The following is a 26,965-nucleotide window of genomic DNA, read 5'->3' on the forward strand; positions in this document are numbered from 1 at the left end:
TGGTTGCCCTCTTTAGATCACCGATGCATATCAGCTGGGGTTGGTGTGTTGTGGATGATGCTTCAGGATCACTGCAAAGCGATGCAATACTTGTTCCAGGCTTGGAGATGGGGAAGATAAAGATAGTATTCAGTGAGGTGTAGACAAATGCTTTCCTCAGGTAAATACCGTGAGAACTTTACTGAATACATACCAGTGCAAAAAAGGCTGCAACGACTGGCACCAACTGGTGGGAGTAGGTGTGTTAACACATGGCGGGGGGGGGGGTTCTTGTTTCCAGGGCAGCTACTGATTTGAGCTTCGGAATGATACTGGCTTCCCATTTTCGCAAAAAGAGGTCCACCTTTCCTCCTGTAAGATTGCCAAACTCCAAGTCCAGCCTACGGAAATAAAAGAAGTGTTTAAGTTTAAAATGAAGCATTAAATACATTAAATCAAAAGTACATTCTGTCCATTTGGTAGCTGTATGGCTAAAATCAAACTTTACAGTATCACATTTCTGTTACCCATTCCACATCAAGCTTACCTACACAGTGAAACAACAATTTACTTGGAGTGGTATTTGAATACAAGTCCATTATTCCTTAATTTTAGCTATGATTTGGGTCCCATCAGACCCTGAGAAAAAATTAGGACTTTTTAGCTGATGTTCAACTTTCTAGCAGACAATTTCTTATGTTGTCTGTCTGCGGTTTGTCCTGTAGAGCTTTTTTGTTGAAAATAGTGCTGCTGAAAGCAGAGTTTCATACAGATTTAGGTGATTTTTTGTAGGGTTTTCACTTCCACGAGCAGCACTTTCTGCATTGTCATTTGATGTCCCTACTATTAGATAGTCATTTGGTGGTACGACTAAGATTTTGGACCATGTGAAAAGTGATGCTCATTGTAATCAGTGCGCAGGGAGTAATGATCAAACTCTGAAGTTATAAAACTTTCAAAATATTCACTAGGAGCTCATAGACATACCTCCAAATGTATCGACTCCTGTTACATACTTTGTATGCAAAACACAACTGAGTGGAGAAGGAGTACATAAACCATTACCAGAGAACCAAGCAACTTACCAGACTTGGCATGTCCAAAAACCGTGGGTACTCTCCGAATATTCCAGGCTCTGAGACTGGTGTATGTTTCCTCCATGCCTGACATGATAATTGGAAGGTTCTCAGCTGAGGGCCGCAATAACTTGGGTGACCCACTCATCTGTGCTGCTGGTATTCCCATCCTCTCGCCTGAGCTTCTTGTCTTCACCACAGTCATCTGTCACTTTTCGCTTCTTATAATGTCTCTGCCCCTGGTCGAGATTCCGTCTAAGGTTGCGCAGTTTAGTCTCTAGGAATCCACAATGAGAGACTGGATCATAATAATGCTCCTGAGGAAGAAAGGACAGAGGTATATGGGTAACAGCTGAGCAATTTTAACTGAGAAAAAAAGCTCTAATAAATAATTAGATAAAGGTTAAACGATACACAGTAAGTGGGAACAAGTGCAATTTACAGTATGTAGTGGAATTTACATTATTAAAATGCTAAATTTACTTACAAATCCTTCCCCCTGTCCTGCCACTTAAGGGTGGAAAAGTGGTGAGGATGCTTTTTGCTACAGTTAGCTTCTCTGCACTAAGAGGGTAACTGGAAAACAAAGGTAAACTTTTTTACTTCTGTGCACTTCAACATTTTTAAAGGAAAACATTCATTGCAAAATTTTAACAAAGTACAGTAAAGTGCTATACTTACTAACCACACCTCTCCACCAAATCCCCAATGCAAGTCTTCACAAGGAGCCTCCTCGATGGCACCGACAGGTTTCATACTCCTTAAGAATCTGTGGGGCTTTCCTGAGTGACTTCAGGGGTTGACTTTGTTCTTCTGTGGTAATGGTAGACTGTGTAAAGGCAACACCAGACACTTTACCTCTCTGCAATAATCTTCAAAGTCATGACAGCAAATTTCCACAGAGCATAAAAGCACGAGTTTACTCAAAAAGCTGCAGCAGAAGAAGGCGGTTTCTTAACTACGTGATTATAACGCAATGACTAAAAGAAATTCTGAATAATAAATAAATTGATTTTATCTTCTAGTTGCTACTTGGTGAATAAATCTGATCCTGACTAATAGTGATGTCTGATGTCTGTGGCACTGCTGACAATAAGAATTTTTTTTTTTACAAATTTCTTTCTCATCTATAAAAGTGGTTACAAGGACTTTGACAGATTCTAAGTTGTCATATGTGTGCTGAAAAAATGAAACACATGGCTAAATAAGTAAGATAATTTGCATGGTCAAGTTGCTGTTGTTTGGTTTTTTAAATAACACTGACTATTACTTCCTCAGAAGTTCTGCATAAAAAAGAAACTATATCAGAGCATGTTTCCAGCAATAAGCCTTAAAAAAGAATGTGCACATACTTTAGTTAATCATACTAGATGCAAAAACTGCTTTAACTGCTTGAAAAAATAATCATCTCTGTCAATATGAGGTATATTTCATGTTAAAGTTACTCAGTCTTTATTCCTATTCTCTGCTAGTAAACGAATGGTCGCGGTGATAACTACATTTGCTATATTCAGAGCTAAGGACAATATTGTCATTTTACTCAACACTGCTACGGTTAGGTGCTGACTCTGGCGTTGCTCATAGACAACATAATGCCTGTCGGAGCCGCTAGCCAACTACCACACTGGTTCTAAGAGCAATTTCTGAATACTCTAATACATAAATAAAGTAAATAGATAAATACATGAATAAAGTAATACATAAAAATACTACCAAAACACATTAACTCTAATGGAGTATGGCACGAAATCCAAGAACTAATAATAAAATTAAGAGTAGGATATGTTAGCAAGACTGTTACATTAAGGTTAGCTAGGTATAGTTAAGCAGTAATTAACTTAAACTCTAAACTCCTACATAACTCCTATATTTTATATAAATTCACATTCTTCCAGAAACCCGGCATATTTTCAGTACATTAAGATAAACTGGTAAATGATACTTACTGTAAGGTCTGACAACATACTAGGCGACGTAACCTCCATCTTTGTCTCCTTTGTCTCAGTGGCGCGAAAGATAGAGCCCCCTTCCCGCCGCCGGTATGTCATGTTGCTGGGCAGAATTTGTTTCAATTTTAAGCATGTGTGTTCTTACTCATTTCATTTTCTACTTTTGCTTCAATTATATTCACATGTTACGGTCAAAATTAAGCCTGTTCTTTGTGGATACTTATGCTTATCCGGTTGTTCAGTCTGACGTCACTAGCCGTGTCTGGGTCTAAACTCCGCTGCAGGTCCATATATCAAACGATCACTATGGGATTACTGAGAGTTGAAAAACTGTCTAAAGTCTTTCATCTTTAATAAAATGATCAGCGTTCTGCTCTACCAGGTGTAACAATTGAGTTTAACATCCAGGCATCCATGAAAACGGAATTTATGACATTTAACGGAGTTAGAAGTTAGCAGGGAGTTAGCTCGCTAGCTTCTATCTAAATACAATATAGCATGTCCTGACTGCGGGGTTTTGGAAACAAATTAAAACGTACAGCTCTGCTATCACTTCCAGCATAAATGAAGACAGAAAACTAAACAGCAGTGACGTTTGTAGGGTTACTGAAGTTGGGCTAGCTGGTATATAATGATGTGCTACGTGACCGCTAGCGACACAGCTATGTTAGCATAATATAAACAAGCTAACTTTTTTTCCACTCGATAAAAGTTAATGTGAGTGTTCTCGGTGGTCAGGAACAAATGTAATCGCATGGCAGGATGCTGTAAAAGGACCAAACTTCAGCCAGGAGAACAACTGAGATAATCCATCCACAATACGAGGTTAGTCATTCATATACTGCTGCATGGGCTGGGCTGTAGTTACATCGTAAGGTTTTAAAAACTGAGCTTAAATAAATGATTAGCGGTAATAAAAGCCAAGGGAGGTCAACAGTGATCGCTGACTGTTTTAGGAGCTTTTTGAGATCAAATAGAAGAAAATACATAACATTAAACATGTTAACAACACAAAAGCCATATTAAACGCAGACTACTTTAGACCCGGAAGTAGGATTCGTCGCGTCATCACTGAACAACCGGATTGTATAGCCATGGCCATTAATTGGTATGCCATACATATTGAGAAATAAAAAATTAATCCTCTTTCAGAATTTTAGTACACCATACACACCTTGGTCCACATTACATTATAAAATGTTTTATTTGTTGAAAGTAATGAGGAAAGGATTAAGGAAAACAAACAATAACTAAACATTTTATTTATTCAGTTAATATAGTTATAATACATTGTTAATCTACAATTTATTTCACTAAACACAGGGCTAGCATCAAATTACTGAGCTGCTAATTTTAGGTCCTGTTGTTAGATTCTGAAAATAACACACAAAATGTGTTAAACTGTGCAACACATCAAGTGTGTTAAGCGTTTTACACATTTTTTCAATGTTTACACATTTTCTTACACATGTTATGTTAAAATTTACACAAAATGTGTTAATAGTGTAACAACACATTTTTTGTGTCATTTTTTAACACATCCTTTCTAAGAGTGTGAATAACTCCCCCCCCCCCAATACACACTCAACGTCTTTCACGCACAGCCAAAACTTGTCTCTTAAAAAACAGTAACATTATAACGGAGATGTTGGAGAACAAATGGGAAGTTACCCAGCAGCAGGGGCGGGGTTACTGGCCCCTATAAAGAGGAGACCGGGGCTCTTCTCTTTCTAACTGTCTCTGAGTGGCTCTGCTGTCTGTGCTTACGGCTCTACATCCTGGGGTTTGCTTTGCTTGCTTTATTATGTGCTGTCTTGCTGTTATGTGTATCTACTTTCTTGTTTTTCATATGATTCAGTGCATTAAACTCAGTTCCAAGAATTCTAGTCTGTTCCTGAGCATCTTTTCCACTAACAGAAGTCAAAACGTTGTGGTTTTTCAGTCCTGTTTGATCAGGCCTGCTCCTTGACTGGCTCCACACAGGGATTTGCGCCCTGGCACTTCTTATTTATCCAGGACACAAATATGTGTGAGTGCAAACTTTTTATGAGGTGTGTCAAATGAGCCAGAGACCAGGTTTGTGTTTCACTTAGCTGATTTTAAAACCTCCTCTCAGGCTCACTGCTATATAAAAACAAAGATTACTTTCTGGATTTAACTATCATCATGGTTCATGGAGAAATCTTGTGTTGAGTTCAGGGGTGTTTTAGCCCAAAATGAATTAAAGCACCCCAAAAGATTTCTTACTTTTTTGACAATATTTGGTACAGTATATTGTCTTTTTTGTGTGTGTGATACACTGCAAAAATATAGAAAGCATACAGTACTTGGTTAAGATGTAATATTTTAACAACAAAAGTATAGATACCTGGTGCCCTTGGATGGTTGGTGTATTCCAATCCACCTCTGGCGCTGGTGCCCTACCCTCAATTTTAAATGCATATAGACACTGAGGGTTTTCGGGAGGAGCCGTGCTGCTCTCTGGCTCTACACCCGTTACATCAGTAAGTCTAAGGCCGATTAAAGCCCAACTTAGGCATTCATTAAGTGAATCCACAACTCACAGTTACTTTAACACAGGACACTTTATTAAAGTGGATGAAACAGAAATACACAAAACAACACTGCGGGACAGTCAATCAGTGAACTTGATTATGAATGCAATGCGAGGGGCTTTACAAAATTAACTGTGTACAAAAAGTCAAAAGTGCCTGTCAGCTATGTCATTGTGAACAAAAGACTTAACTCTTCCACTCACTTTTGCTGTTAGGAAATTAATCTGAAGGGTTGCTTGATGGACTCCTAAATTTACATCTCATTTAAAAGAAGATATAAAAGAAAACAGGAGCGGCTAAAACTACCGCCATCTACTGGCCTTTGGCGGAAATGAGGAACAGCATGACTGTGACTGCGGGTGGAGTAGCTCTGGTTGTCCCCATCGCTGTACTGTACACTGAATAAATACACTTGTAGATTTCTCAGAAATAAAATGACATGTGAAGAAGAGCTTATAGTGCTCACCCTGGTGAAGCAAATATTTGGCTTCACATTACAATTCTGACTGTAAAGGACAGGCTTACAAATACAATAAATAAACGGGATTTGTTTTTGTACTTTTAGCCTTTAGTTTCATGTTTAATATTAATAATACATTTTAATTTAGCTTGAAAAGTTATGCTAGTGTAACATAGTTAAATAGATTTGAAGTTAAATCCCACTAAATGGGACATTGGCGCCACCTACTGTTGAAAAAGTCACCCTGCAATATTCACAAAGGGCAGAGGATTCTGGGTAATCCTCAGAATAATGGAGGATTCCTGCGAGGTAAGGGATGCGCAAATGTCGTGTGGAGGAAAAATCATATCGCAGGCTGTTAAAGTAATACAGACCCGATTAATTTTGTTGTGTATACATCATTTGTTGCGGGTCATTTCTCCAGTCTTTATGTTGAACTGAGTGCACGTTTATGTGAGATTTATTTATTGGGAGGAGAGGAAACAAAATGGGAGCATAGTTAGCTAACCCTGTTGTTGCTTTCCCGTTTAGATTTTGTGCTGATTGCCCACGACATAAAAAAGAGAGCATTCTAACCATTGCCTTTTTGTTGTGAATGCAGGTATGTGACTGTGCCACACTGTTTAGAGAATTTACATTGTTTCATGTACAGCTTTAAAATATATTTCTATATTCCTTTCATTTGGGAAATTTAACATGCAATGTTAATGGTGTTGAAGTTTTTCTATTTTGGTTGTATAAATTTACCACTATACGATCACACTGCGAGTGGAAATGTAATCCTGAGAATAATGGAGGATTCCTGCGATATTTTGTGCTGATTGCCCACGACATTAAAAAGAGAGCATTCTAACCATTGCCTTTTTGTTGTGAATGCAGACCAGAGAAGACACTACACAGAGGTCACACTAGACTCTGGGTAAAACGTTAAGAGGGTGTCTGGTTTTTGTTACTAATGTGGACACTTGGTTTTAGTTTCAATTGATTAATTATGTGAAATAAAAATATGAACTCGACTCGGGCATTGTGCGTGCAATTTGGTGAGAGCCTCCCTTTGGTTAGACTTAATTTGTCATTAAAAAAAAGACACGATTTCCACATAGAGAATAGAAGAGAGGGTGGAGCCACTGAGCTCCGAGCCGCCCGGCTGTTTTCCTTTACGTCCGCTGAGCACACATAAAAAGACTGCTCCGTCGGGTTGAACTTCATTCGACTTTGCTTGTTCAAAGAAGAAACTGTAACCATGAGTGGACGGGGCAAGGGTGGCAAAGGACTCGGCAAGGGAGGCGCCAAGCGTCACCGTAAAGTTCTCCGTGATAACATCCAGGGTATCACCAAACCCGCTATCCGTCGTCTGGCTCGCCGTGGCGGAGTGAAGCGTATCTCCGGCCTCATCTACGAGGAGACTCGTGGTGTGCTCAAGGTGTTCCTGGAGAACGTCATCCGTGATGCCGTCACCTACACTGAGCACGCCAAGAGGAAGACTGTGACCGCCATGGATGTGGTGTACGCTCTGAAGAGGCAGGGCCGCACTCTGTACGGCTTTGGCGGTTAAACTCATTCGCCCTAATCCATCAAACGGCTCTTTTAAGAGCCACCCACTTTCACTTTGAGAGTTTTGTTCCCTTATCACCGACTGACATTGCCTACATATTGTAACTGACTGGGTTACAAGTCAGTTGACTGTTGTGTTATCAGTGTATTGTGTTCAGAATTGCCAATTACTTACGGCATAGTTGGACCACATCCGCAGCATGGTGATTTACCGAGTGTCCTTGAATGTGCAGTAGTCGAGAGGCCGGTTAGCCTGTCAATCACATCAGCTACCAATGACAGTCTGGAGGAGAGCAGGTGTGTGGTTGGCTGACAGTGTTCGGGGGCGGGGATTAGAGTAGTTTGTGTGTGGCGGAAGACAGAAGAGTGTCGGGGGTTGTGCTGTTGCTGTAGAGCGCACTTTCCCCCCGTTGCGTTGGCTACGGCCCACATTAGCCCGTGTTACTATTCTGAATAAACACCGGTAACCGGAACGCTGATCTTCTGTCGAGGGACGCTACAAGATTATATTGACTCTCCGTTTTGCTATAAGATTCAGCTGTAATGCGTGCTTTTCTCCACAACGTTACAATAACTGTCATGACCACAAACTGAACTTCACAGGTTACAGGCCTATTCAATACCACTGTTTATTAATACTCACTGAACAGTCATAGACCAAACAAAAGAAAAATAATAAATTTCACTTATTCATCAGTTTATTTGTAAATGTCTTCCTGCCATAAATCTGCTTGAAACAGAAGTGCTTGCTTAGTAGATTTTTTTTTTTTTTTTTTTTTTAGGTAACTAACCCACCTTTGATCTAGTAAAAGGTGGACATGAGTTGCTGAAACCCAATGAAGCTTCTTAAACCTCTTCCTGATGTGTGCCTGAAATATCATCTTCACCAATCATATCAATATAACAGTTTTGATGTGATCTTCCTTTCTGAAAGGCTTACTCACTCTCACAATCCTGACATAACCTTCATACAAGCAACATTGTCTAACATATGTTTTAGTACGCAGATTTTATGCACTTGAAATGCAACGTCTGTTTAAACTGCAAACAAAGTATCAAAGGCAACTGTAAATGATCTGTGATGAAACGACCCACATCGCAAACAAGAAGTTTTGCCAGGTTGTCTACATTTAGTTGACGTGCGTCCAGGTATAAATAATAATAATAATTTAAAAAAAGCTCCTTTGAAGGAGTGGATCAGAATGACAGAAAATACACCACACCACTAGTGTTTGCATGTAGCTCACAGCTGTGGTTCGCTTTCGGTCTAAATGAATCTTAGACCTAAATGAGAGTTTGTAGTGATTTACAATTATAAGTCTGAACCTCTTTAATCTGTTCAGCTGTCTTGTTTTTAAGTTTTAATGCAAGTACTTTAAGGAACAAACAATGAGACAATGTTTATGCTTCTGACAGCATAAACTCTGACAGCACTGAGCAGCTCCTTTAGTGGCAGGCTGCAGCACCCACGATGTGGGACAGAGAGATTACTCAGGTCTTTCCTCCCCACTGCTGTCAGACTCTACAACAAAGACTTGCAGCTGATCAAACACACACATCCACACAAGTGCAATAAGACTGCTATATGTGCAATTCTTTTTTTCTGACAAAGTTGTACTTTTCTATTTTCTTACTCAGTTGTATATAGCATTTGTATTCTATTGCATACCAGTGTTTTCTAATTTCTGCTACATAACTTTGCACTTTTGCTGTAACGAAACAAATTTCCCACCTGTGGGACTAATCAAGGTCATCTTATCTTATGCACTTACGACACAGATCTCTGGTTTCAAAGCAAGTTTTTAAAAAGAAAAGTCTGGGTAATAACTTCACAGATTTCAGATTTTTATTCATGTACTAAAATAACTAAATGTGTTGCACATACTGATAGACTAACAGGGCTGTCCCACTTCAGTTCTAGTGTGAACATGAGTTTGACACCTATGGATTAAAGATTTAGTGTCATTACTTTAACCAAGTGTACTCTCAGAGGTGAGTGGCTCTTACAAGAGCTGTTAGTTGGTTGAGGAAAGTGGCTGGATTTTATTCAGCTTTCTCATTCTTCTTGGCCTGGATGTTGTCGGCCCAGCAGCTTGTTCAGCTCTTCGTCGTTGTGGACGGCCAGCTGCAGGTGGTGGGGGATGATCCTGACAAGGGCTTAGATTTGGTTTTGGCATTGGTGGGGATGGATGATTCAACCTCCAAACCCTGCCCTGCTTTTGTCTTTGTTTCTTGATTATTATTATTATTATTTTTTTTTTAAAAAAGAGGAGAAATATACTTGCCTACATATGCTATTCTTCATGCTTTTAAACCATTTAAAATTACAATTCATAGTTTTATATGTGAATTACTTAATGTTAAATTACCATTAAACAAATGACTGAGTAAGTATTTTAGACTTTTGTTTACTTCAGCCATATTCCATATCAATCAGGTATCATACCAAAAAAAAGGAAGCTTCAAATACAGTCATGATAATAAAAGAATATGACTTTAAGGACTTAACATTAGTTCAGTTATAGTACACCAACATCTCTTATATGCATTAGCACTAAGGGAACACTGAATGACCTGGTGGTTTTTGTCCATCTAAGATGACCACAAAGTAAAAGATCTCTCGGCAAAATGATGCAACATTTTAGGCACTATTGCCCCGATCAAGTTAGTGAGCTGGGATGTTTTATTCTCAACATGAACTACTGTTACAGCAACAGACATGGACTACTGGTGTCCCACACAACAACTCAATGTCCACTATGTGAAGGGGCCACACACATGCCTGCTCCTCTCGTTAACTGAGATAAACTGCTGGCATATTTGTTTTACATCTATGAACAGAATCAACTTTTTGGAGATTTACTTTCCTGGATGACTGAGAATGCATGAAGACGTAAACAGGTCCGTGAAAGGCCCAGCCAATGACATTGGCCATAGTGAGGCAATTGTGAAAATAAAGTCAGTGAATTCCACGTTGATGCAAACTGTAATTTCTGGTATAGAAACAGCATTAAGATTCAAGTGAGCATAAAACTTGTTTTCTAAAAAGAATACTAATAAAAAGAATAAAGGAGCGAGCTCTTGGTGTGAGTGAGGTGGCTCTGAAAAGAGCCGTTGTTTGTAGGAGAGCGTGCAGCTTAAGCTCTCTCTCCGCGGATGCGGCGAGCCAGCTGGATGTCTTTGGGCATGATGGTGACCCTTTTGGCGTGGATGGCGCACAGGTTGGTGTCCTCGAAGAGTCCGACCAGATAAGCCTCGCTGGCCTCCTGCAGAGCCATGACAGCAGAGCTCTGGAAGCGCAGGTCGGTCTTGAAGTCCTGAGCGATCTCGCGGACCAGACGCTGGAAGGGCAACTTGCGGATCAGCAGCTCGGTGGATTTCTGGTAACGGCGGATCTCGCGCAGAGCCACGGTACCAGGCCTATAACGGTGGGGCTTCTTGACGCCTCCGGTGGCCGGGGCGCTCTTACGAGCGGCCTTGGTGGCCAGCTGCTTCCTGGGGGCTTTGCCGCCAGTAGACTTGCGAGCAGTCTGCTTGGTTCGTGCCATTCTTCCTCACTTTTCTTTTCTTGTGATACGAGCAGAAAATGTAGCGAACAGAGGAGACTCGCTGCTCTTAAAGTGTGTGACTGGCTGTGACGCGGTGCCGCTCCGGCTCGTGATTGGTGACGGGCTCCACGTGGAGCATCGCCCCGCCTCGGTGTGTGCTGCTCATTGGAGAAAAGTGCATTGATGTTGCGCGCTGCCGCAAGCCTCTCTGCGATTGGTGCGTGACGAAGCTGCGCGCGCTCTGCGGAAATATAAGCGAGGCTTTGAGCTGATCGGACCACATTTTCTCTTAGTCTCGATACTACGAAGAAAATAACCTGTCAAAATGAGTGGGCGCGGCAAGACCGGAGGCAAAGCCAGAGCTAAGGCCAAGACCCGCTCATCCCGTGCCGGGCTTCAGTTCCCCGTGGGTCGTGTCCACAGACTGCTGCGCAAAGGCAACTATGCCGAGCGTGTAGGAGCCGGCGCCCCCGTTTACCTGGCAGCTGTGCTCGAGTACCTGACCGCTGAGATCCTGGAGCTGGCTGGCAACGCAGCCCGCGACAACAAGAAGACTCGTATCATCCCACGTCACCTGCAGCTGGCTGTGCGCAACGACGAGGAGCTCAACAAACTCCTGGGGGGAGTCACCATCGCTCAGGGTGGTGTGCTGCCCAACATCCAGGCTGTGCTGCTCCCCAAGAAGACCGAGAAGCCCGCCAAGGCCAAGTAAACGCAAAGCGCTCGGCTTCACCAACAACAAAGGCTCTTTTAAGAGCCACACACTTCTCTCTGAGCAAACATCCTTCTTGCTCTTACTCTGTCTGTAACAACTTGTGTATTGGGAAATGTAGATTATGCATCTTGATTTACTTTGAAATGTACATTTATTCATGTCATCTTACAGAACCGGGGACAGAAATCCACCTTCAAATAAAAACTACTTTCATTAACTCCAAAGCTCTTTGCGTTTGGTCTATTCTTGTTTTTCCTTTTCTCTTCCTTGCTGCTGGTATTTTTAGACACAAGGGCAACATTTTAAATAAAACACTTCAACACAAAATCTGTTATTTTTTTCCCCTTTTTATAAAATTCTCTTTAATCTTGATGTTCATGCAATGTGCAGGGCATATCCATAATATGGTCATTACAAGAACACACTCCAAATAATAAATAAGTCTGTAAATAAACATAATAGGTTTGCTACAGCACAGTAGTATTTGTTTTATTTAAGATGATCACGAAACAGTAGAAGAAGAAATCTGTGGCTTGTATTTATGTGCTAAATGCTTCAAATGTCTTCATGATGTCTCCACAGAGCTGATCAGGAGAGTCTGCAGCATCAAACTGATCTGGACTCAGTATTTAAGGTTTGTACATGTACACCAACCTCCTTTTTAAATTGTTTTTATGTTGCACAGTCCAATATTCATCATAAAATAATGGCAAAATTCCACAAATAATTAGACAGTGAATTAGTTTCACTTTATTTTTTATATTGTGGATAAAAGGCGTAGCGTGGAGATAACACTACTTAAAATTGATGGATCAAAACAGGCTTTTTTTAAAATACATATGTATTTATATAACACATTTTTTTTCAGAAAAGCAAATTAATGTTAATAATCTATGTTCTTATATGAATAAGAACCAAACTGACAGTCCGCAAAAACTATCCAGTAATGATAATGTTGTCTGGTAGGAGTTTTATTTTAAAAAGTTACTTGCATAAAATTTAAAACTTAATTTTTGTTAAATTGAAAACAAACACTAAGCAAATCTGTGAACATTTGTTTTTACTATGAAGATCTGAATTTTCATTAATTTTGATTGTGTCATTTATTTTCCAGATGCTGGAGGGAAACATTATCATGTTTGTGAAGAACGAACTAAAGAAGCTGCAGAATGATCTGAATCCAGATTATTCAGAGTGTCAGAGGGATGAAGAGGTGGTGTTGGACAGTGAGGAAGAGAAGCAGAGAAGGAGCAGCAGAGAGGCATTTCTGAAACTTGCAGTTAACTTCCTGAGAATAATGAAACAGGAGGAGCTGGCTGACTGTCTGCAGAGCAGTGAGAGGATTTCTCTTCATAAATTCAGTCTTTACAGGAATGAAATTGTCACATTTTCTATAATCATAACACTCATGTTTCTGGTGCTTTCCTGTAGAAAGTCCTGATCCACTTTGTGAGAACACATTTAAATGTAACCTAAAGAAGAAGTTCCAGTGTGTCTCTGAGGGGATTGCTAAACCAGGAAACCAAACCACTCTAAATGAGATCTACACAGAGCTCTACATCACAGAGGGAGGGACCGGAGAGGTCAACACTGAACATGAGGTCAGACAGATTGAAACGTTCTCCTGGAAACCAAACAGACCAGAAACAACAATCAGGTGTGAAGACATCTTTAAAGCTTCGACTGAAAGAGACAAACCAATCAGAACAGTTCTGACCAAAGGAGTGGCTGGCATCGGGAAAACATTCCTGACACAAAAGTTCACTTTGGACTGGGCTGAAGACAAGACCAACCAGGACATCCAGTTCATGTTTCCATTCCCATTCAGAGAGCTGAATTTACTGAGGGATAAAAAGTTCAGCTTAGTGGGACTTATTCATCACTTCTTCACTGAAATCAAAGAAGCAGGAATCTGTAACTTTAAAAAGTTCAAAGTTGTGTTCATCTTTGATGGTCTGGATGAGTGTCGACTTCCTCTGAACTTCCACATCACTGAGATCCTCACTGATGTTACAGAGTCCACATCAGTGGATGTGCTGCTGACAAACCTCATCAGGGGAAAGTTGCTTCCTTCTGCTCACATCTGGATAACCACACGACCTGCAGCAGCCAACCAGATCCCTGCTGACTATATAGACATGGTTACAGAGGTCAGAGGGTTCACTGACCCAAAGAAAGAGGAGTACTTCAGGAAGAGACAGAGACAAGGAAGAGGCCAACACCATAATCTCTCACATCAAGACATCACGAAGCCTCCACATCATGTGTCACATCCCAATCTTCTGCTGGATCACTGCTACAGTTCTAGAGAGCAGGAAGATGATTGAAGCACTGGGGAAACTGTCTTTTTAGCAGCTGCAGAAAGGAAACCTGATCTTCTATGAAACAGACCTGACAGAGTGTGGGTCAGAGAAGCCTCAGTGTACTCAGGAGTGTTCACACAGATTTTTAAAGACGAGAGAGGAGTATACCAGGACAAGTTTTACTGTTTTGTCCATCTGACATTCGCCAACTCTGGTATCAACCTGCTGGAAGAGGAACAAATGGCATCAGTGAAGACTGGAGAGTCTTTAGTACAAAATTTCTACCAGAGTGCTGTGGACAAGGCCTTGAAGAGTCCAAATGGACATCTGGACTTGTTATGTTGAAAGTTACCTTGAAACCAAACCAAGCACACCATTGTTTTTTCTTGTGACATTACCAATGAGTTTGATGTGTCACATGGCCCTCTCCCTATTGAAAAAAACAAAAGATGTATCCAAGATGGGCAACTTCTAAATGGCCACCATGGTACATCATCAAATTCAAAGCAGTTCCTTACAATGATTGTGTTGTGTGTGTTTGTAGGTTGTCAGGCTATCAGATCACAGGACCAGGCTTCACCTCTCTGGCCACAGCTCTGCACTGCAATCCCTCCTATTTGAAAGAGTTGGACTTGAGCTATAATCACCCAGGAGACTCAGGAATGAAGCTTTTGTTTGCTCTAACGGTGTGTTCACACCGAACGCGATGGACGCGAATAAAACGCCCCAAACGCCCCTAATTTGACGCGTGTACATTCGCGTCTCAACGCGTGTCCAAGAAAAATCCATCGCGCGTCAGAATATGATATTTTGACGCGCGTGAACCGGAAATGTGGGAGGAATGTGGGAGGGAGTTGTGCCAGACCGGTATTTTTGCAAGATGGCAGCTATCGAGCTAGCGCTTGAAGAGAGAGTCTCCCTTCTCTATGTACTGTGAAGAGCAGAGTAGCGGCGTAAAGGACATCCTCGCCGTACCCGGGTCCATCAGGTCCTCCAGAGGCATGAGCAGTTTGGTGAGTTTCACCACTTGCTCCAGGAGCTGCGCCTGGATGACGGCCGATTCCAGCGCTATCACCGTCATTCACTCGGCCAGTTTGAGGACCTGCTTTCCCTCGTTGGTCCCAGCATCGCCCGCCTAGACACCAACTACAGGCGCTCAATCCCACCTGCAGAGCGCCTGTCTGTCTGCCTGAGGTTAGTAAAACTATTTAATACGGTAGTCCTTTATTGATATCTGTGCTAATATGCTAATCCATCCAGTTATACACTGCTAACATGGATGTGCTATGCTAACAGTGAATGCTGTCGGTGTTTACTGAAAGCAAACTGTGGTACAGAGACGACTCTTTATAATATTTCTAGTGATACTCAGAAGCTCTCATCAAGCCCCGATTTAATTTGATTTATGCTGTTATCAGTGTTTGCATGATAGCATGGCTGTGGTGTCACATCAATGTATGCGCTCGGTGTTTGCTGATATCAAACTGTAGCATTAGCACCACTGAGTTAACCTTGTAGTGATACTCACTCCTTTTTATTTAGACCTGGTTTAATTCTGGGATAGTTGAATATTTGTATATAATCCCTGCAGCTGTCAGACTCTATAGCAGGGGTCACAGCCTTTATTAAAACAGAGTTAGATAAAACTGAACAGTTTGGTTCATCTCTAGTTACATGGTTCTATCTTGATAAGCTGTCTTATCACAGATTAATTTTTCAAAAATATTAATGATTTAAGCAAGGAAAGGGCTACATGTCAACACACAACTCTTTATTTCTATTAATGTCTTACTTCATTCCTACCTGATTGACATGTTTAGGAATTATGAGTGATTGGCTCACTGTAGTTGTGAAAGTTGCTACCAATCAAATTATGATATGTTAAAGTTAAAACAAAACACAACTGTTTTAGATATTATCTAATATACATTTTGTAATTATCCTTATAATTACAAAATGTTTTATGTAAGATTTAAGTTTTGTGATTTATATCTGACATCACAAAAGTATTTTGGAATTTGAATAATGTATTTTGTAACTGCAGTACACATAATACTGATTTTGAACAATTTTGTCCAGGTTCCTTGTCACCGCGGACTCCTTCAGGACCATCGCGTTCAGTTTCAGAGTCGGTGTGTCCACGGTGAGCCAGATCACCCCCCAGGCAGCGACGTCCATCTGGGACTGTCTAGTGGACGACTTCATGGCTGTGCCTTCACCTGGAGACTGGCGCTCCATCACAGAGGGATTCCAGGAGCGCTGGAACTTTCCTCTGTGCTGTGCAGCTCTGGATGGGAAGCACATCCAGACAAAGGCACCCCATATATCATATAGGAGACACACACATTGATATACACTAAGTATTTATTTCATTTCTTTTTTGTGGTGCCCAAATTGATGCACCTGCTTGATTTTGTTTAAACAATTATTGCACACTTTCTGTAAATCCAGTAAACTTCTTTTCACTTCTCAAATATCACTGTGTGTGTCTCCTGTATGATATATTTAACTGACATTTTTTATTGTAACAACCAACGATTTATACAGGAAAATGATGTCTATTAACAAGGTTGCCCAAACTTCTGCATCCCACTGTATCAGTATATTTTGTCATTAGTATAATATGAAATAAATTCTACATGTGTCAAGTCGTGTGCCAACATTTGCTGTGTAGTAGAACTGAGACATTAGTCATTATAAAAATTTATTTGAAATAATATTAAAAGTCTCAAACAGAAAAACATTAAACATAAATATATAAAATATAAGAATTTACAGAGAGACAGTAATAAAAAGGACCAGCTGCTCTCCAGAGCAGGAACAAGGCTGAGGAGGAAATGCTCCATTGGAGACTGGTGTGGCCTCTTCAGGGACTCCAGGATGGCCAGCTCCACCGCCGATGGACCGTCCTGGGACCCGTCCCTCATCTGCCTCGGAGCCGTCCTCCTCTGTGGGCCTGTAAAACAGCACAAAACACAAAGAAATGAGAAGGCTGCTACTAGATTTTAATTTCAACATTGAAGAAAAAAAAAAAACAATAACAGGATATAATCAGATTGGTTGTAGATATTTAGTAAAGGTGATCACAAGGGAATCCCACCGACTAAAAAGGTATCAGTGCTTGCTGTACATATCTGTGGGTGCAGCAGCAGGAGCTCAGGGACTGGGGATGCTCTGCTGCAGAATCAGTTCGTTCTATCAATACAGTATTAAATGTTAACAGGTTGGATATAATAATCGTAGAGTAGACAGTGGTCCCTCATTTATTGCAGGGGTTCTCAGAATAACTAGCCCCTGGTCACAGTTCTCACAATTGGTTCTCAAAGTGCAAACCTTTGTAGATTGCAAAACGTAAAAGTATTATTATGCCGCGGTTTGTCTTCATCTGCCCGCCACTTTCGTGCGCCTTTTTCCCTCACGGTGCAGGTGTCTATTTCCGAATGAGGCTCATAGTTATGGGTGTTTTTGTGCCGTTTTTTTCTATTGGACGCGATGGTTATCAAAACCAAACGTGATAAATTTGGCAAGCGCAGGAGACACGACACGGAGGAGATTTGTCAATCAGGCTGCAGAATGCAATGCTGTCCGGTGCAATAAAAAATCAGCGAAAAAGCAAAGCAGTGACGGATGAATAGCGGGACCACTGTGTGCTGTTTATTAATAAACAACAAAATATATTCCTAAATGACAACATGCATAAAAGCAGAACGGTATTTGTACGTCAGTGGGAAAATAGCGGTGGCTTGCTAGCTTTTGTGCGACTTCCCCGGGTCAGTGAAAACTTTCAAAAGAGAAATGAATGAACTTACCAGGTTGCCCGATCTCTTCACATATCTTCCTCCAAGCTCGGTCCTTTTTATTCCTGTCTCGGTACTGAAAGCAGCTGGTGTTGTACAGCTCCGAGTTGTTTGCTACCGCATTGATTAGCCTTCCCCTCCATTGAAGTATGAAAGGCTTTGGCTGGATCTGCCCCTTTGACCTAGGTAACAGCCACGTCACCAGGCTCCTGATTGGTTGTCGCGGCGCGATTTGACGCTGGAGTTCAGATTTTTCCAACTCGAGCGGTAGACGCGAAACGCGCGTATGCACAAAATGCAACACAAAAACTCACGCGCGTGGTTTTATTCGCGAGTCAAACGCGCCAGACGCGCTGCACTGACGCGCGTTTCACGCGTTTTGGCGTTTTCGCGACGCAAATCTGCTTCCGAATTTTCGCGGGACCCGCAATCGCGCGTCATCGCGCCTTTCCATTGACTTTACATGTAAACCTGACGCTCTATTCGCGTCCATCGCGTTCGGTGTGAACACACCGTCAGGGAGGATCCACATGTGAAACTGGACAAAAGAGGAAATAAAGCTGTTTTTTTTCTCCAGCATATTGTAAGGTAACCACTGACCTGATTGCCAGTAATACAGTCTGTATGTCCAGTTAAGTGGGCAGCTGTGTGGGTGAACGACTCAGAACCAATCACAGTTAATACTGCAAATATACACAATTATTACAGTTTTCAAGGATAGTTAAGTTGTTTTAATAGGGAGAGAAGGAAACACTAAGCATTCAGGAGGGTAAGCCTGTAGGGGTCAGTAACCATAACACTGAACTATGTTCCTGTTTGGCTCTTCCACGAAGATGTTACATTTTTAAATTTTTGTTCTTTCTTCTTAGATTAAGCTTCTGGATTCATCGCTGGTGATACTGACACATAGCCAGTGCTCCTGTGTGGCAGGCGCTGTTATGTGCAATCACACAGTGGCATTGCTCTTCCAAACAGCACACTACTCACAACTCAGAGTGCCGGTCGTCCCCCCTGTGCATAGCTGCACGGAATCTGAACAGCAATGGCACAAGCCACGGACAGTGGTAATTTAAATGAGGTTAAAGTTTTTGAATTAGTCCATGTTTACATATGAACAGCAACACCATCCATAGTAAATGTGTCTTCTGTTAGGGTGTGAGACCAGGACCCATCAACTCCATGATCTTCACTAAGCCGGTACCAAATAGGATGGCCCAGACTGGAGTATGGTAATTAGATTTGTAAAATTTGGTTTCCTGTGTTACAAATGCATGTTGCTATTTGTTCATACATACATGTGTCAGAATAGGTATTAATTTACATACAACATTACACTTTCTGAAGACGGCCTACTCAGTCATGTACATATACATCCCAGTCTCTAACTTATGCACCACTGTTTTACACCTTTTAGTTTAGTTGTTGTTCAGTATAACAACCTTCTTCCTTACATTATTGTCATTGATGTTTTCTTTAGGAGTGGCTTCTAAAGAGGCATGGTGGGTCCGTTACCAGATCCCTGCTTGTTCAGAATAACGGAAGCATATGCAAAATTTAATATTGAGGACAGGCCACTTGTGAGACACAATGAACATGAGACCTGACAAGCCCCTTGTGGAAAGTGCCTTTGGGCTGGTGCAGGGGGGCAGTCTTCTGTCATATCAGCAGCCGGTTTTGACAACCCGGTACATCACACTACAGCGTGATGCACCACCAACATCGCACTTGCCTCTGGAGGGGTACGACATCTTGCCATCAGATTGTGTGTTTGTGTGCTCAGAAGAAGAGCTTCTGCATCTGAAAAACTTGTCTGTAACTCTGGAAATGGCTCACAAAATAGAGGAAGCTACATGTGAGCAAAGCTCTTTGTCTGAGTGGCATCAGCTCCGCAGGCCCAGAGTGACTGCCTTTAGGTTTCGGGAGGTGTGTCATGTCAGAGGCCAGAGCTCGGCAGAGTCACTAGCAGAGCGTATATTGAAGGGAACAAGGCAGACAGCAGACATGAGGAGAGGAACTGAGATGGAGCATGCAATAGCACCAGAGTATAGTAGGCTAATGAATGTTAACTACTCACCCTGTGGTCTGGTCATTCACCCCATTGCCCCCTGGCTTGCTGCATCTCCTGATGGTGTTGTTTTTGACCCCAATGAATACCCCCAGTTTGGCCTCATTGAATTCAAATGTCCCAATGTACAAAACTTTATTGACTGCAAATATGTTCAAATGGAACGTGGTACCCCTAAACTAAAAAAAGAGCCACACATATTACTGGCAAGTGCAGGGGCAACTGCTCATCAGTGGGATGCAGTGGTGTGACTTTGTTGTGTGGGACTACCTAGTGCAAAGAATATACATGGATACAGATGTGCACAATGCAATCAGAGAAAAGGCTGACTACTTATTTTTGTACATATATATGCCAAGATACCTGTGTTTGGAAAAATGAACAGAAAAACAGATCCTTCAGGCTGGCTGGAACAAAATAACTGATGTTTTATTTGCAATGTATTTCATGAATTTTTTGTTGTCAAATCAATAAACTGTTATTTAAGCAATGGCATCAATTTCTTTTTTTTAAAAAAACACACATTAAAACATTGAATTTGGCCAGAACTTATTTACATGGTAAGTATTTTAAAGTCCATGCCTAGCATACTGATATACATTTAGACAATAAGACAACTGAATGAAGAAAATGACAAATGGTATTTTTGATGTTACAAAAGCTCAATGTCACTTATAATTTTAAAATGATTTAGTGATTTACTTTATAATTTTGATAAACAATTTTGTTGAATCTGAATAGTAATATAGTATTATAATTAAACAGTATTATTAACATTCAACATTTGCAATGAAGTAGAATTATCAATAACTGGAACTCAACTATCAGCACCCAAGTACCAGTTCTGTAATCAAGTATTGTCAGCTGAGAAGGAAGAAATGCAACTGTAGTGGCCTCAGCTGCAGGTCTTTTTCCATAAGTTACTTACTGGCACTGGTGTCTTGGGAAAAATCCATCTTGTCTCACTTAACCCATTTTTTTAAACTAATGCTGTGTTCTGGTAATTTGACAGCATACATGCTACTGCAAACAGTTGGTTGGTCGGTGGATAAGACCAGGTCTAAAAATATGTAAGTGTGTTTTTGATTTATTAGCTGTATTTATTAATACATGTGAAGTGAATGTAAATACAAAGCCTGTTTAATTATAGCTTTAGTCACTTCCCTTTCAAATAAGTATTGTTGATAATTTTGTTTTTTAAGATTTATTTTTTTCTCATTAACACTCATCATCACACTGCCTGCATTATTGAATTTTTAAGCTACAGACCACAAAATATGAGGTCCACATTTACTGTTACACATTGGCTCTAATTAATAATTTGCTAATGAGTTGTTAGAGTTAAGTGTTTATGCACTGTGTCTTATTGGCCCTTTTAGATTTCTTTGATCTGACGCTGGATCCAAACACAGCACACAGGAACCTCAAACTGACAACAACAAGGAGGTGACACATGTGGAAGAAGACCAGCTGTATCCTGATCATGATTTTAGGTTTGATCAGCCTCAGCTACTGTGTACCAACAGTCTAAGTGGTCGCTGTTACTGGGAGGTCGAGTGGAGAGGTTCATGTTGCAGTAACTTATGGACAGTGTTGGGGAGTAACGGAATACATGTACCGCCGTTACGTATTTAAAATACAAAATATGAGTAACTGTATTCCGTTACAGTTACCGTTTAAAAAGGTGGTATTCAGAATACAGTTACTTTGTTGAAATAAACGGATTACACTGCGGTACTTTCCTGTTTGATATTGTTACGGGTCAGGACTGTTTGGGTTTTCTTTGACAGCTACGTTCTGTTGTTCCAGGCGGCAGCGTTACGGTTGCCATGGTTACAGGGCGACGCTCTCTCTCTCTGCGACTGCGTGTTTCCTGGGTGAGAGAGCGCCTTTTCGTTGTTGTTGTGCTAAGCTAACAGGCAGAATGCTACAAGCATAGCTCTAAAGAATGTAGCATCATGGGCAGTGTAGTCCGTGTTTTTAAGGCTTTTAAGGCTGGTGTAAGCATCACAGCAGATGTCTTTATGCCAAAGTAACTGAGGATAAAACACAGAAAAAAGGAGATTTTCCTGGAGTGGCTTTTTAAATCAGATAGCCTTAGAAATATTCTGCAGTTGAACAAAAACTGAAGAAAACCATGAATCAATATATGAACATTACCTGATGCTGCTGAAGTAAAGCAGAGCAAAGTTACAGAAATTTTTTTTAGAGGTTTTAATAGTGAACAAGGTGAGTTTTTTGCAATTTGGCACAAAAAACAACTGACAACAGCACTAAGCACAACTGTACACTGATGTATAATAAGCAAGGGAATAATGTGGAAAACATATTTCAGATGGGGAAACTTTTCTTGAAGTATACTACGAGAGAGCTGTGCAAGAAGTATGATGTTTTGTTTTTTTGTTTTGTTTTGTTTTCAATCGTGGTGGAAACAAGACAGGAAGAGGGAATTAATGACAGTATTTATCAAATGTGAAGCGTAGTTTGGATCTTCTTTTGCTGCTGGTTCAGTTAATTTTTAATTTTGATTGGAGAGTGATGAAACCTGGAGCTTCAGAATCTGTGAGCTGTCTTTCAGAAAGCAATGGAGCAATCTCAGAGGACAAAGAGCTCAGAAAGTTGTTGAACATTTTAGTTTCGTTTCACAGTAAAATGAGTCAGAGCATCATCAGGACTTAATATTGTACTCTGATTCTTTTGAGAATAAAACACTTGAGGAAGAGCACTACGATTGCGATGAACATGCTAAAGATTATGTTATCATGAAATTTATGTTGACTAAAGGACTGATGAAACTTTGTGCTATGGCCAACAAAGAGCACCAGGTTGGGGTGTCACTTTGAACGAGCTGGGTGTGGGATATGGGGGTAATGCGCAAGCTTATTTATCTTTGGTTAAAAAGTCCCCGAAAATGCAGACAGTCTATGCAAATTCTAACTGATATCAGCATTCATGGTTTCTGTCAGGCAATATCTTCCTTAAAGTTTTGCAAGAAAACCAAGGTCTCTCATTGAAATTAGCACGTAGAAAGCAACTGAATTGAGACAAGTTTTGCTTTACACAAGCCCAGTTCTACTGAATAATATACCAAGCCAAATGTATAGATACTTTATACTGTTATCTGTATCTACAAGAATTCTTCTAAGTCCTGATTTGTATATTGATAACTGACTGTGATTATGCAGAGGATGTTTTGAAGCAGTTTGTGAAAGATTTTGCTTTGATTTATGGTCTTGACTTTGTTGGTTATAATATACATTCTTTAATACACCTAGCTCAAGATGTACGGAAGTTTGGCCCTTTAGACAGCATTTCCTGCTTCCCATTAGAAACCTTCCTTGGTGGAATTTATTTGGATTCTGGAAGCAGATTGGGAAAGGGAAGCGGAAAAGGAGGTAATTGTGTTGAAAACACCTTAAAAGCAAAAATTTATTGAGATTATAAGAAGAAAAAAAACCTGACAGTTTCTTTAGCAGACCCTTGCTGCTCATCAGGTTCAGATATGATTTCAAAATAGCGCTTTATAACTTGTTGACTTTTAAAAAATTGTTTTAGACTTTTTTTTTGATGCCATTATATACATTAATGTTTTTAGTTTGTAGGACTAACCAGTACCCTAAATTATGTGTTTGGATTATTATTTATTTGTGTGTGTATGTTTGTTGTATTTTGTTTGTTTGTTTGTTTTAAGGCCAGTGATCCCGTCGAGCTCTGATGAGGATTGGGACAACACTGCGGAACAGCCAGAGACCTCACCACCATCAGCAATGGAGAATAGACATTCAAGTGAAACTCACTTCCTGAACATCACTCATCCATTTGTTCAGCCGCTACAACCCTCAACTCCTTCACCTGTGGTTTCACAACCAGTTCCAAGACAACTTCTACAAGCCACCAATACGAGCATGTTTGTACGTGTTCTAACCCTCCTGGAAGACATTAAGGACACTCAGAGGGTCCACAGTCGAATGCTACAGTCTCTCCTTACACAACGTGATGGACCAGTTGCTGCAGTATTACCCGAGGGTGCTGTATTTCCCATCCGGACAGTAGCAGATGTGGCAGCACTGGAGCAAAAACTGGCAGACCCTGTCTTCCTAAAAGAAGTGGTAAATAATAATGATGTAATAACAATATTCAATGATTAATGCCTCAATCAGTCTGTGTTTCATGCAGTTATGATCAAGGAAAGTTGCTGTTTGTTCGAACATGGTCAGTGCAATGAAGGAGTGGGAGGAGAGCTGAACAAAAGTTGCTATTTTTGTTAATAAAATAACTTCTCCAAACATTACCTAGTTATAAGTTGTGCCATGCCAAACCCAAAACTTAAGAAATTACTTTTGGTGAATCATTTAGCTCTTTGCATTCACATCAGACAGTGTTTGACTTTGACACCTAACTCTTTCTCAGTCAATTAGCATCAATATTATAGAGCCTAATTACTGTGTAGCTGTGCTTGCTTTCTTTTAGGTGTGACTGATGGTACTACTGTCAGTAAAATTATTGTCCTTGCGTGTCCTAAGGTTTCTGTTGTGGCAGAGATCAGAGGGAGCACTGTTGATGAAGCCACAAGAAGAATGATGGCCTTCATTATGGACAATGCTCTTTCCAGGCAATATAACTTCGTTGGGTGCCATGGAAAGCGGGAATTTCGAGGGCTTAAAGTTTTTGAAGTGCTATATGGTAAGTTCATTAGTTGTAAGATATTTTGTTGATGTTTGAATAACGGATGCTCACTACAGCTGCAGTCATTCAGAATCAACTTTTCTCTCCACCATTGTGAGCGGCTAGCTTCGCAATAACAGAAGTTTGACTTGATTGACGCGGGAATGTTCCCAGTTAGCCTAGCAGTCAGCAAGGAGGCTTCAGCGGTGCATTATGGGATCTGTAGTTTGTATATTATTAGCGCCTCATATCGCCGGGCCATGCATAACAATAATAGTACATCTATATAAAATGATCTTGCGGGCCGGATATAAATGTATGCCGGGCCGGATGTGGCCCGCAGGCCTTGACTTTGACACGTGGTTTAGATAGACTGTACAAATTGTGGAGATGAAACCATCAGCTCATGTTGTTCTGGAGGTTGGTGGCTGCTGGCAGGAATGACCACGTTTCTTTCTGGCTTGTAGCATACTTGAAGAAGTCTCTCACTAAACAGTTTTTTGGTTGCTCACAGAATGTGAATAAGCTCCAGGAACTCCAGAGCCAGCCTCTATTTTTTCCAGTGTAATTAGTAACACACTGATTTATCTGATGGCCCTATTTTTGATTTACATGAAAATTATTGGCGCCCGCCTGGCACACACCTCAAGAAGTGGAATCTGTTTTCTCCTTGGTAGATGTAGCCCTTGTTACATTTTACTATTTTGTTTTGTGTTCATTATGAGGTGCTGTACCATGCAAAAAACTGGTTAACCACTTGCCTGTTCTAAGCTCTGTGCCAATCACTGAGACAGCCCACAACACCAGTTATCATTGTAACTATGTAGACATCTTTTAAACATTTGTCTTAAATGTTTTAAGGTAAAATATTTCACATTAATTTAATTTTTGAGTGCCTACTTGGTAAATCATTTTGTAAATAGCTTTTCTGTTTCCATGAATACTCATGGTCTTCAAAGAGTTCAATGTAGGAGGTCAAACAACTTGAACAGCACAACCTCCAAAACAACTTCAGTACTATCGCAAATCTGATTTTGTTTGTGAAAATGCACTAATTTCTTTTTTTTTTTATTTCTTTCAGGACCAATGGATTGGTGAATGAGTGAGAAGCTGTGGTTTGCTGCATTTGTTTTTCCTTTAAACTGTATAACATTTATTTGTTATTGTTTTGTGTATACTGTGGACATTTTTGTCAACATGTTCTCCACACAAAAAATGTATTATATAAAAAAGCATACTGTTTTAAAATTTCATAGTAATCAGTATTAATAAAAAAGATAAACTGGCTTTGTTGTACAGGTGATTTAAATTATAGCTTACTTACATTATCCAAAATTCCATCTGGGCAAACACACTTGGGGCCACCATGGAAACTGAGGACAAAAATAGCTGGGTCTCAGGTTGGTAACCCAAGTGGGCCCCAAGTATCAGACCTGCTTCTATCCATCTGGGCCCCATACTCATTTATTGTCTGGGGCTGATTTGGGACCCATCATTAACCCATCTGGGCAAACACATTTGGGGCCATCATGGAAACTGAGGACAAAAATAGCTGGGTCTCAGGTTGGTAACCCAAGTGGGCCCCAAGTATCAGACCTGCTTCTATCCATCTGGGCCCCATACTCATTTATTGTCTGGGGCTGATTTGGGACCCATCATTAACCCATCTGGGCAAACACATTTGGGGCCATCATGGAAACTGAGGACAAAAATAGCTGGGTCTCAGGTTGGTAACCCAAGTGGGCCCCAAGTATCAGACCTGCTTCTATCCATCTGGGCCCCATACTCATTTGTTGGCTGGGCCTGATTTGGGGCCCATCCGGGTCCCATCAATAATCCATCTGGGCAAACACATTTGGGGCCACCATGGAAACTGAGGACAAAATTAGCTGGGTCCTAGGTGGGTACCCCAAGTGGGCCCCAAATATCAGATCTGCTTCTACCCATCTGGGCCCCACATATTTTTTTCAACTGGGCCTGATTTGGGGCTTATCTGGGACCCAGCATAAACCCATCTAGGAAAACACATTTGGGGCCACCATGGAAACTGAGGACAAAATTAGCTGGACCCCTGTTGGGTTTCCCAAGTGGGCCCCAAATATTAGCCCTGCTGCTCCCTATTTGGGCCCCACATATGTGTGTTGACTGGGGTTGGTCTTCCTTGGTCTCTTGTGTTCTGGGGGCCTCTGGATGTCTGGAGTTTTGATCTCATGTTATTGTTGCCTGTGGTCTTTTTAATCCAGCTGGTGAGGGATCCGCTGCCTTTAGCAGCCTCACACAGCTCCTTTTGTCACTGTAT

The 26,965-nt window shown here is 40.9% G+C and overlaps 5 protein-coding genes, 1 long non-coding RNA gene and 2 pseudogenes across 8 annotated transcripts; 6 read left to right on the forward strand and 2 right to left on the reverse strand.

The window, feature by feature from the left end:
* Positions 1-390: 390 nt before the first annotated feature.
* On the reverse strand, positions 391-3,103 carry LOC146713926 (uncharacterized; annotated as a pseudogene).
* Positions 3,104-6,957: 3,854 nt separating this feature from the next.
* Positions 6,958-8,315, forward strand: LOC146713927 (histone H4). Its single transcript, XM_085450598.1, has one exon. It carries the CDS (start codon positions 7,263-7,265, stop codon positions 7,572-7,574), a length of 312 nt encoding a protein of 103 aa, XP_085306724.1. The 5' UTR covers positions 6,958-7,262; the 3' UTR covers positions 7,575-8,315.
* Positions 8,316-9,412: 1,097 nt separating this feature from the next.
* On the reverse strand, positions 9,413-11,187 carry LOC146713928 (histone H3). The gene has a single exon (XM_085450587.1). It carries the CDS (start codon positions 11,119-11,121, stop codon positions 10,711-10,713), a length of 411 nt encoding a protein of 136 aa, XP_085306713.1. The 5' UTR covers positions 11,122-11,187; the 3' UTR covers positions 9,413-10,710.
* Positions 11,188-11,340: 153 nt separating this feature from the next.
* On the forward strand, positions 11,341-12,151 carry LOC146713929 (histone H2A-like). Its single transcript, XM_085450594.1, has one exon. The coding sequence runs from the start codon at positions 11,447-11,449 to the stop codon at positions 11,831-11,833; it is 387 nt and encodes a 128-aa protein (XP_085306720.1). The 5' UTR covers positions 11,341-11,446; the 3' UTR covers positions 11,834-12,151.
* Positions 12,152-12,422: 271 nt separating this feature from the next.
* Positions 12,423-14,820, forward strand: LOC146713930 (protein NLRC3-like). Its single transcript, XM_085450537.1, has 3 exons — positions 12,423-12,470; positions 12,951-13,170; positions 13,268-14,820. The coding sequence occupies exons 2-3, from the start codon at positions 12,951-12,953 to the stop codon at positions 14,161-14,163; spliced, it is 1,116 nt and encodes a 371-aa protein (XP_085306663.1). The 5' UTR covers positions 12,423-12,470; the 3' UTR covers positions 14,164-14,820.
* Positions 14,821-14,994: 174 nt separating this feature from the next.
* LOC146713931 (uncharacterized) lies at positions 14,995-17,724 on the forward strand. The gene is made up of 2 exons (XR_014918761.1): positions 14,995-15,333; positions 16,219-17,724. It is a non-coding gene; the product is annotated as an uncharacterized LOC146713931 (long non-coding RNA).
* Positions 17,725-18,560: 836 nt separating this feature from the next.
* Positions 18,561-19,899, forward strand: LOC146713932 (uncharacterized; annotated as a pseudogene). The gene is made up of 5 exons (XR_014916412.1): positions 18,561-18,567; positions 18,695-18,705; positions 18,806-19,000; positions 19,089-19,165; positions 19,414-19,899. The product of XR_014916412.1 is annotated as an uncharacterized LOC146713932 (transcript).
* Positions 19,900-23,262: 3,363 nt separating this feature from the next.
* On the forward strand, positions 23,263-25,952 carry LOC146713933 (uncharacterized). 2 transcript variants are annotated; one of them, XM_085450556.1, is made up of 4 exons: positions 23,263-23,396; positions 23,693-24,110; positions 24,525-24,684; positions 25,748-25,952. In XM_085450556.1, the coding sequence occupies exons 2-4, from the start codon at positions 23,769-23,771 to the stop codon at positions 25,762-25,764; spliced, it is 519 nt and encodes a 172-aa protein (XP_085306682.1). In that variant the 5' UTR covers positions 23,263-23,396; positions 23,693-23,768; the 3' UTR covers positions 25,765-25,952. The 2 variants fall into 2 exon arrangements, with proteins under 2 accessions (XP_085306682.1, XP_085306681.1); XM_085450555.1 differs by lacking the exon at positions 23,263-23,396 and having other exon boundaries at positions 23,422-24,110.
* The last annotated feature ends 1,013 nt before the right edge of the window (positions 25,953-26,965 follow it).

Source organism: Copadichromis virginalis, linkage group LG3 (genome assembly GCF_057382275.1).
Source record: "Copadichromis virginalis isolate Kocher_CV1m ecotype Utaka linkage group LG3, C_Virginalis_male_GT1.1, whole genome shotgun sequence".
Classification (NCBI taxonomy): domain Eukaryota; kingdom Metazoa; phylum Chordata; class Actinopteri; order Cichliformes; family Cichlidae; genus Copadichromis; species Copadichromis virginalis.

What these genes read in the sequence shown, in the direction of transcription:
- LOC146713927 (XM_085450598.1), top strand. Translation starts at nt 7,263, where the DNA reads ATGAGTGGACGGGGCAAGGGTGGCAAAGGACTCGGCAAGGGAGGCGCC.
- LOC146713928 (XM_085450587.1), bottom strand. Translation starts at nt 11,121, where the DNA reads ATGGCACGAACCAAGCAGACTGCTCGCAAGTCTACTGGCGGCAAAGCC.
- LOC146713929 (XM_085450594.1), top strand. Translation starts at nt 11,447, where the DNA reads ATGAGTGGGCGCGGCAAGACCGGAGGCAAAGCCAGAGCTAAGGCCAAG.
- LOC146713930 (XM_085450537.1), top strand. Translation starts at nt 12,951, where the DNA reads ATGCTGGAGGGAAACATTATCATGTTTGTGAAGAACGAACTAAAGAAG. An exon ending in GGCTGACTGTCTGCAGAGCA is followed by an intron (nt 13,171 to 13,267) that starts GTGAGAGGATTT and finishes GCTTTCCTGTAG; the next exon opens with AAAGTCCTGATCCACTTTGT.
- LOC146713933 (XM_085450555.1), top strand. Translation starts at nt 23,625, where the DNA reads ATGTGTTTGGATTATTATTTATTTGTGTGTGTATGTTTGTTGTATTTT. An exon ending in CTGTCTTCCTAAAAGAAGTG is followed by an intron (nt 24,111 to 24,524) that starts GTAAATAATAAT and finishes GCGTGTCCTAAG; the next exon opens with GTTTCTGTTGTGGCAGAGAT.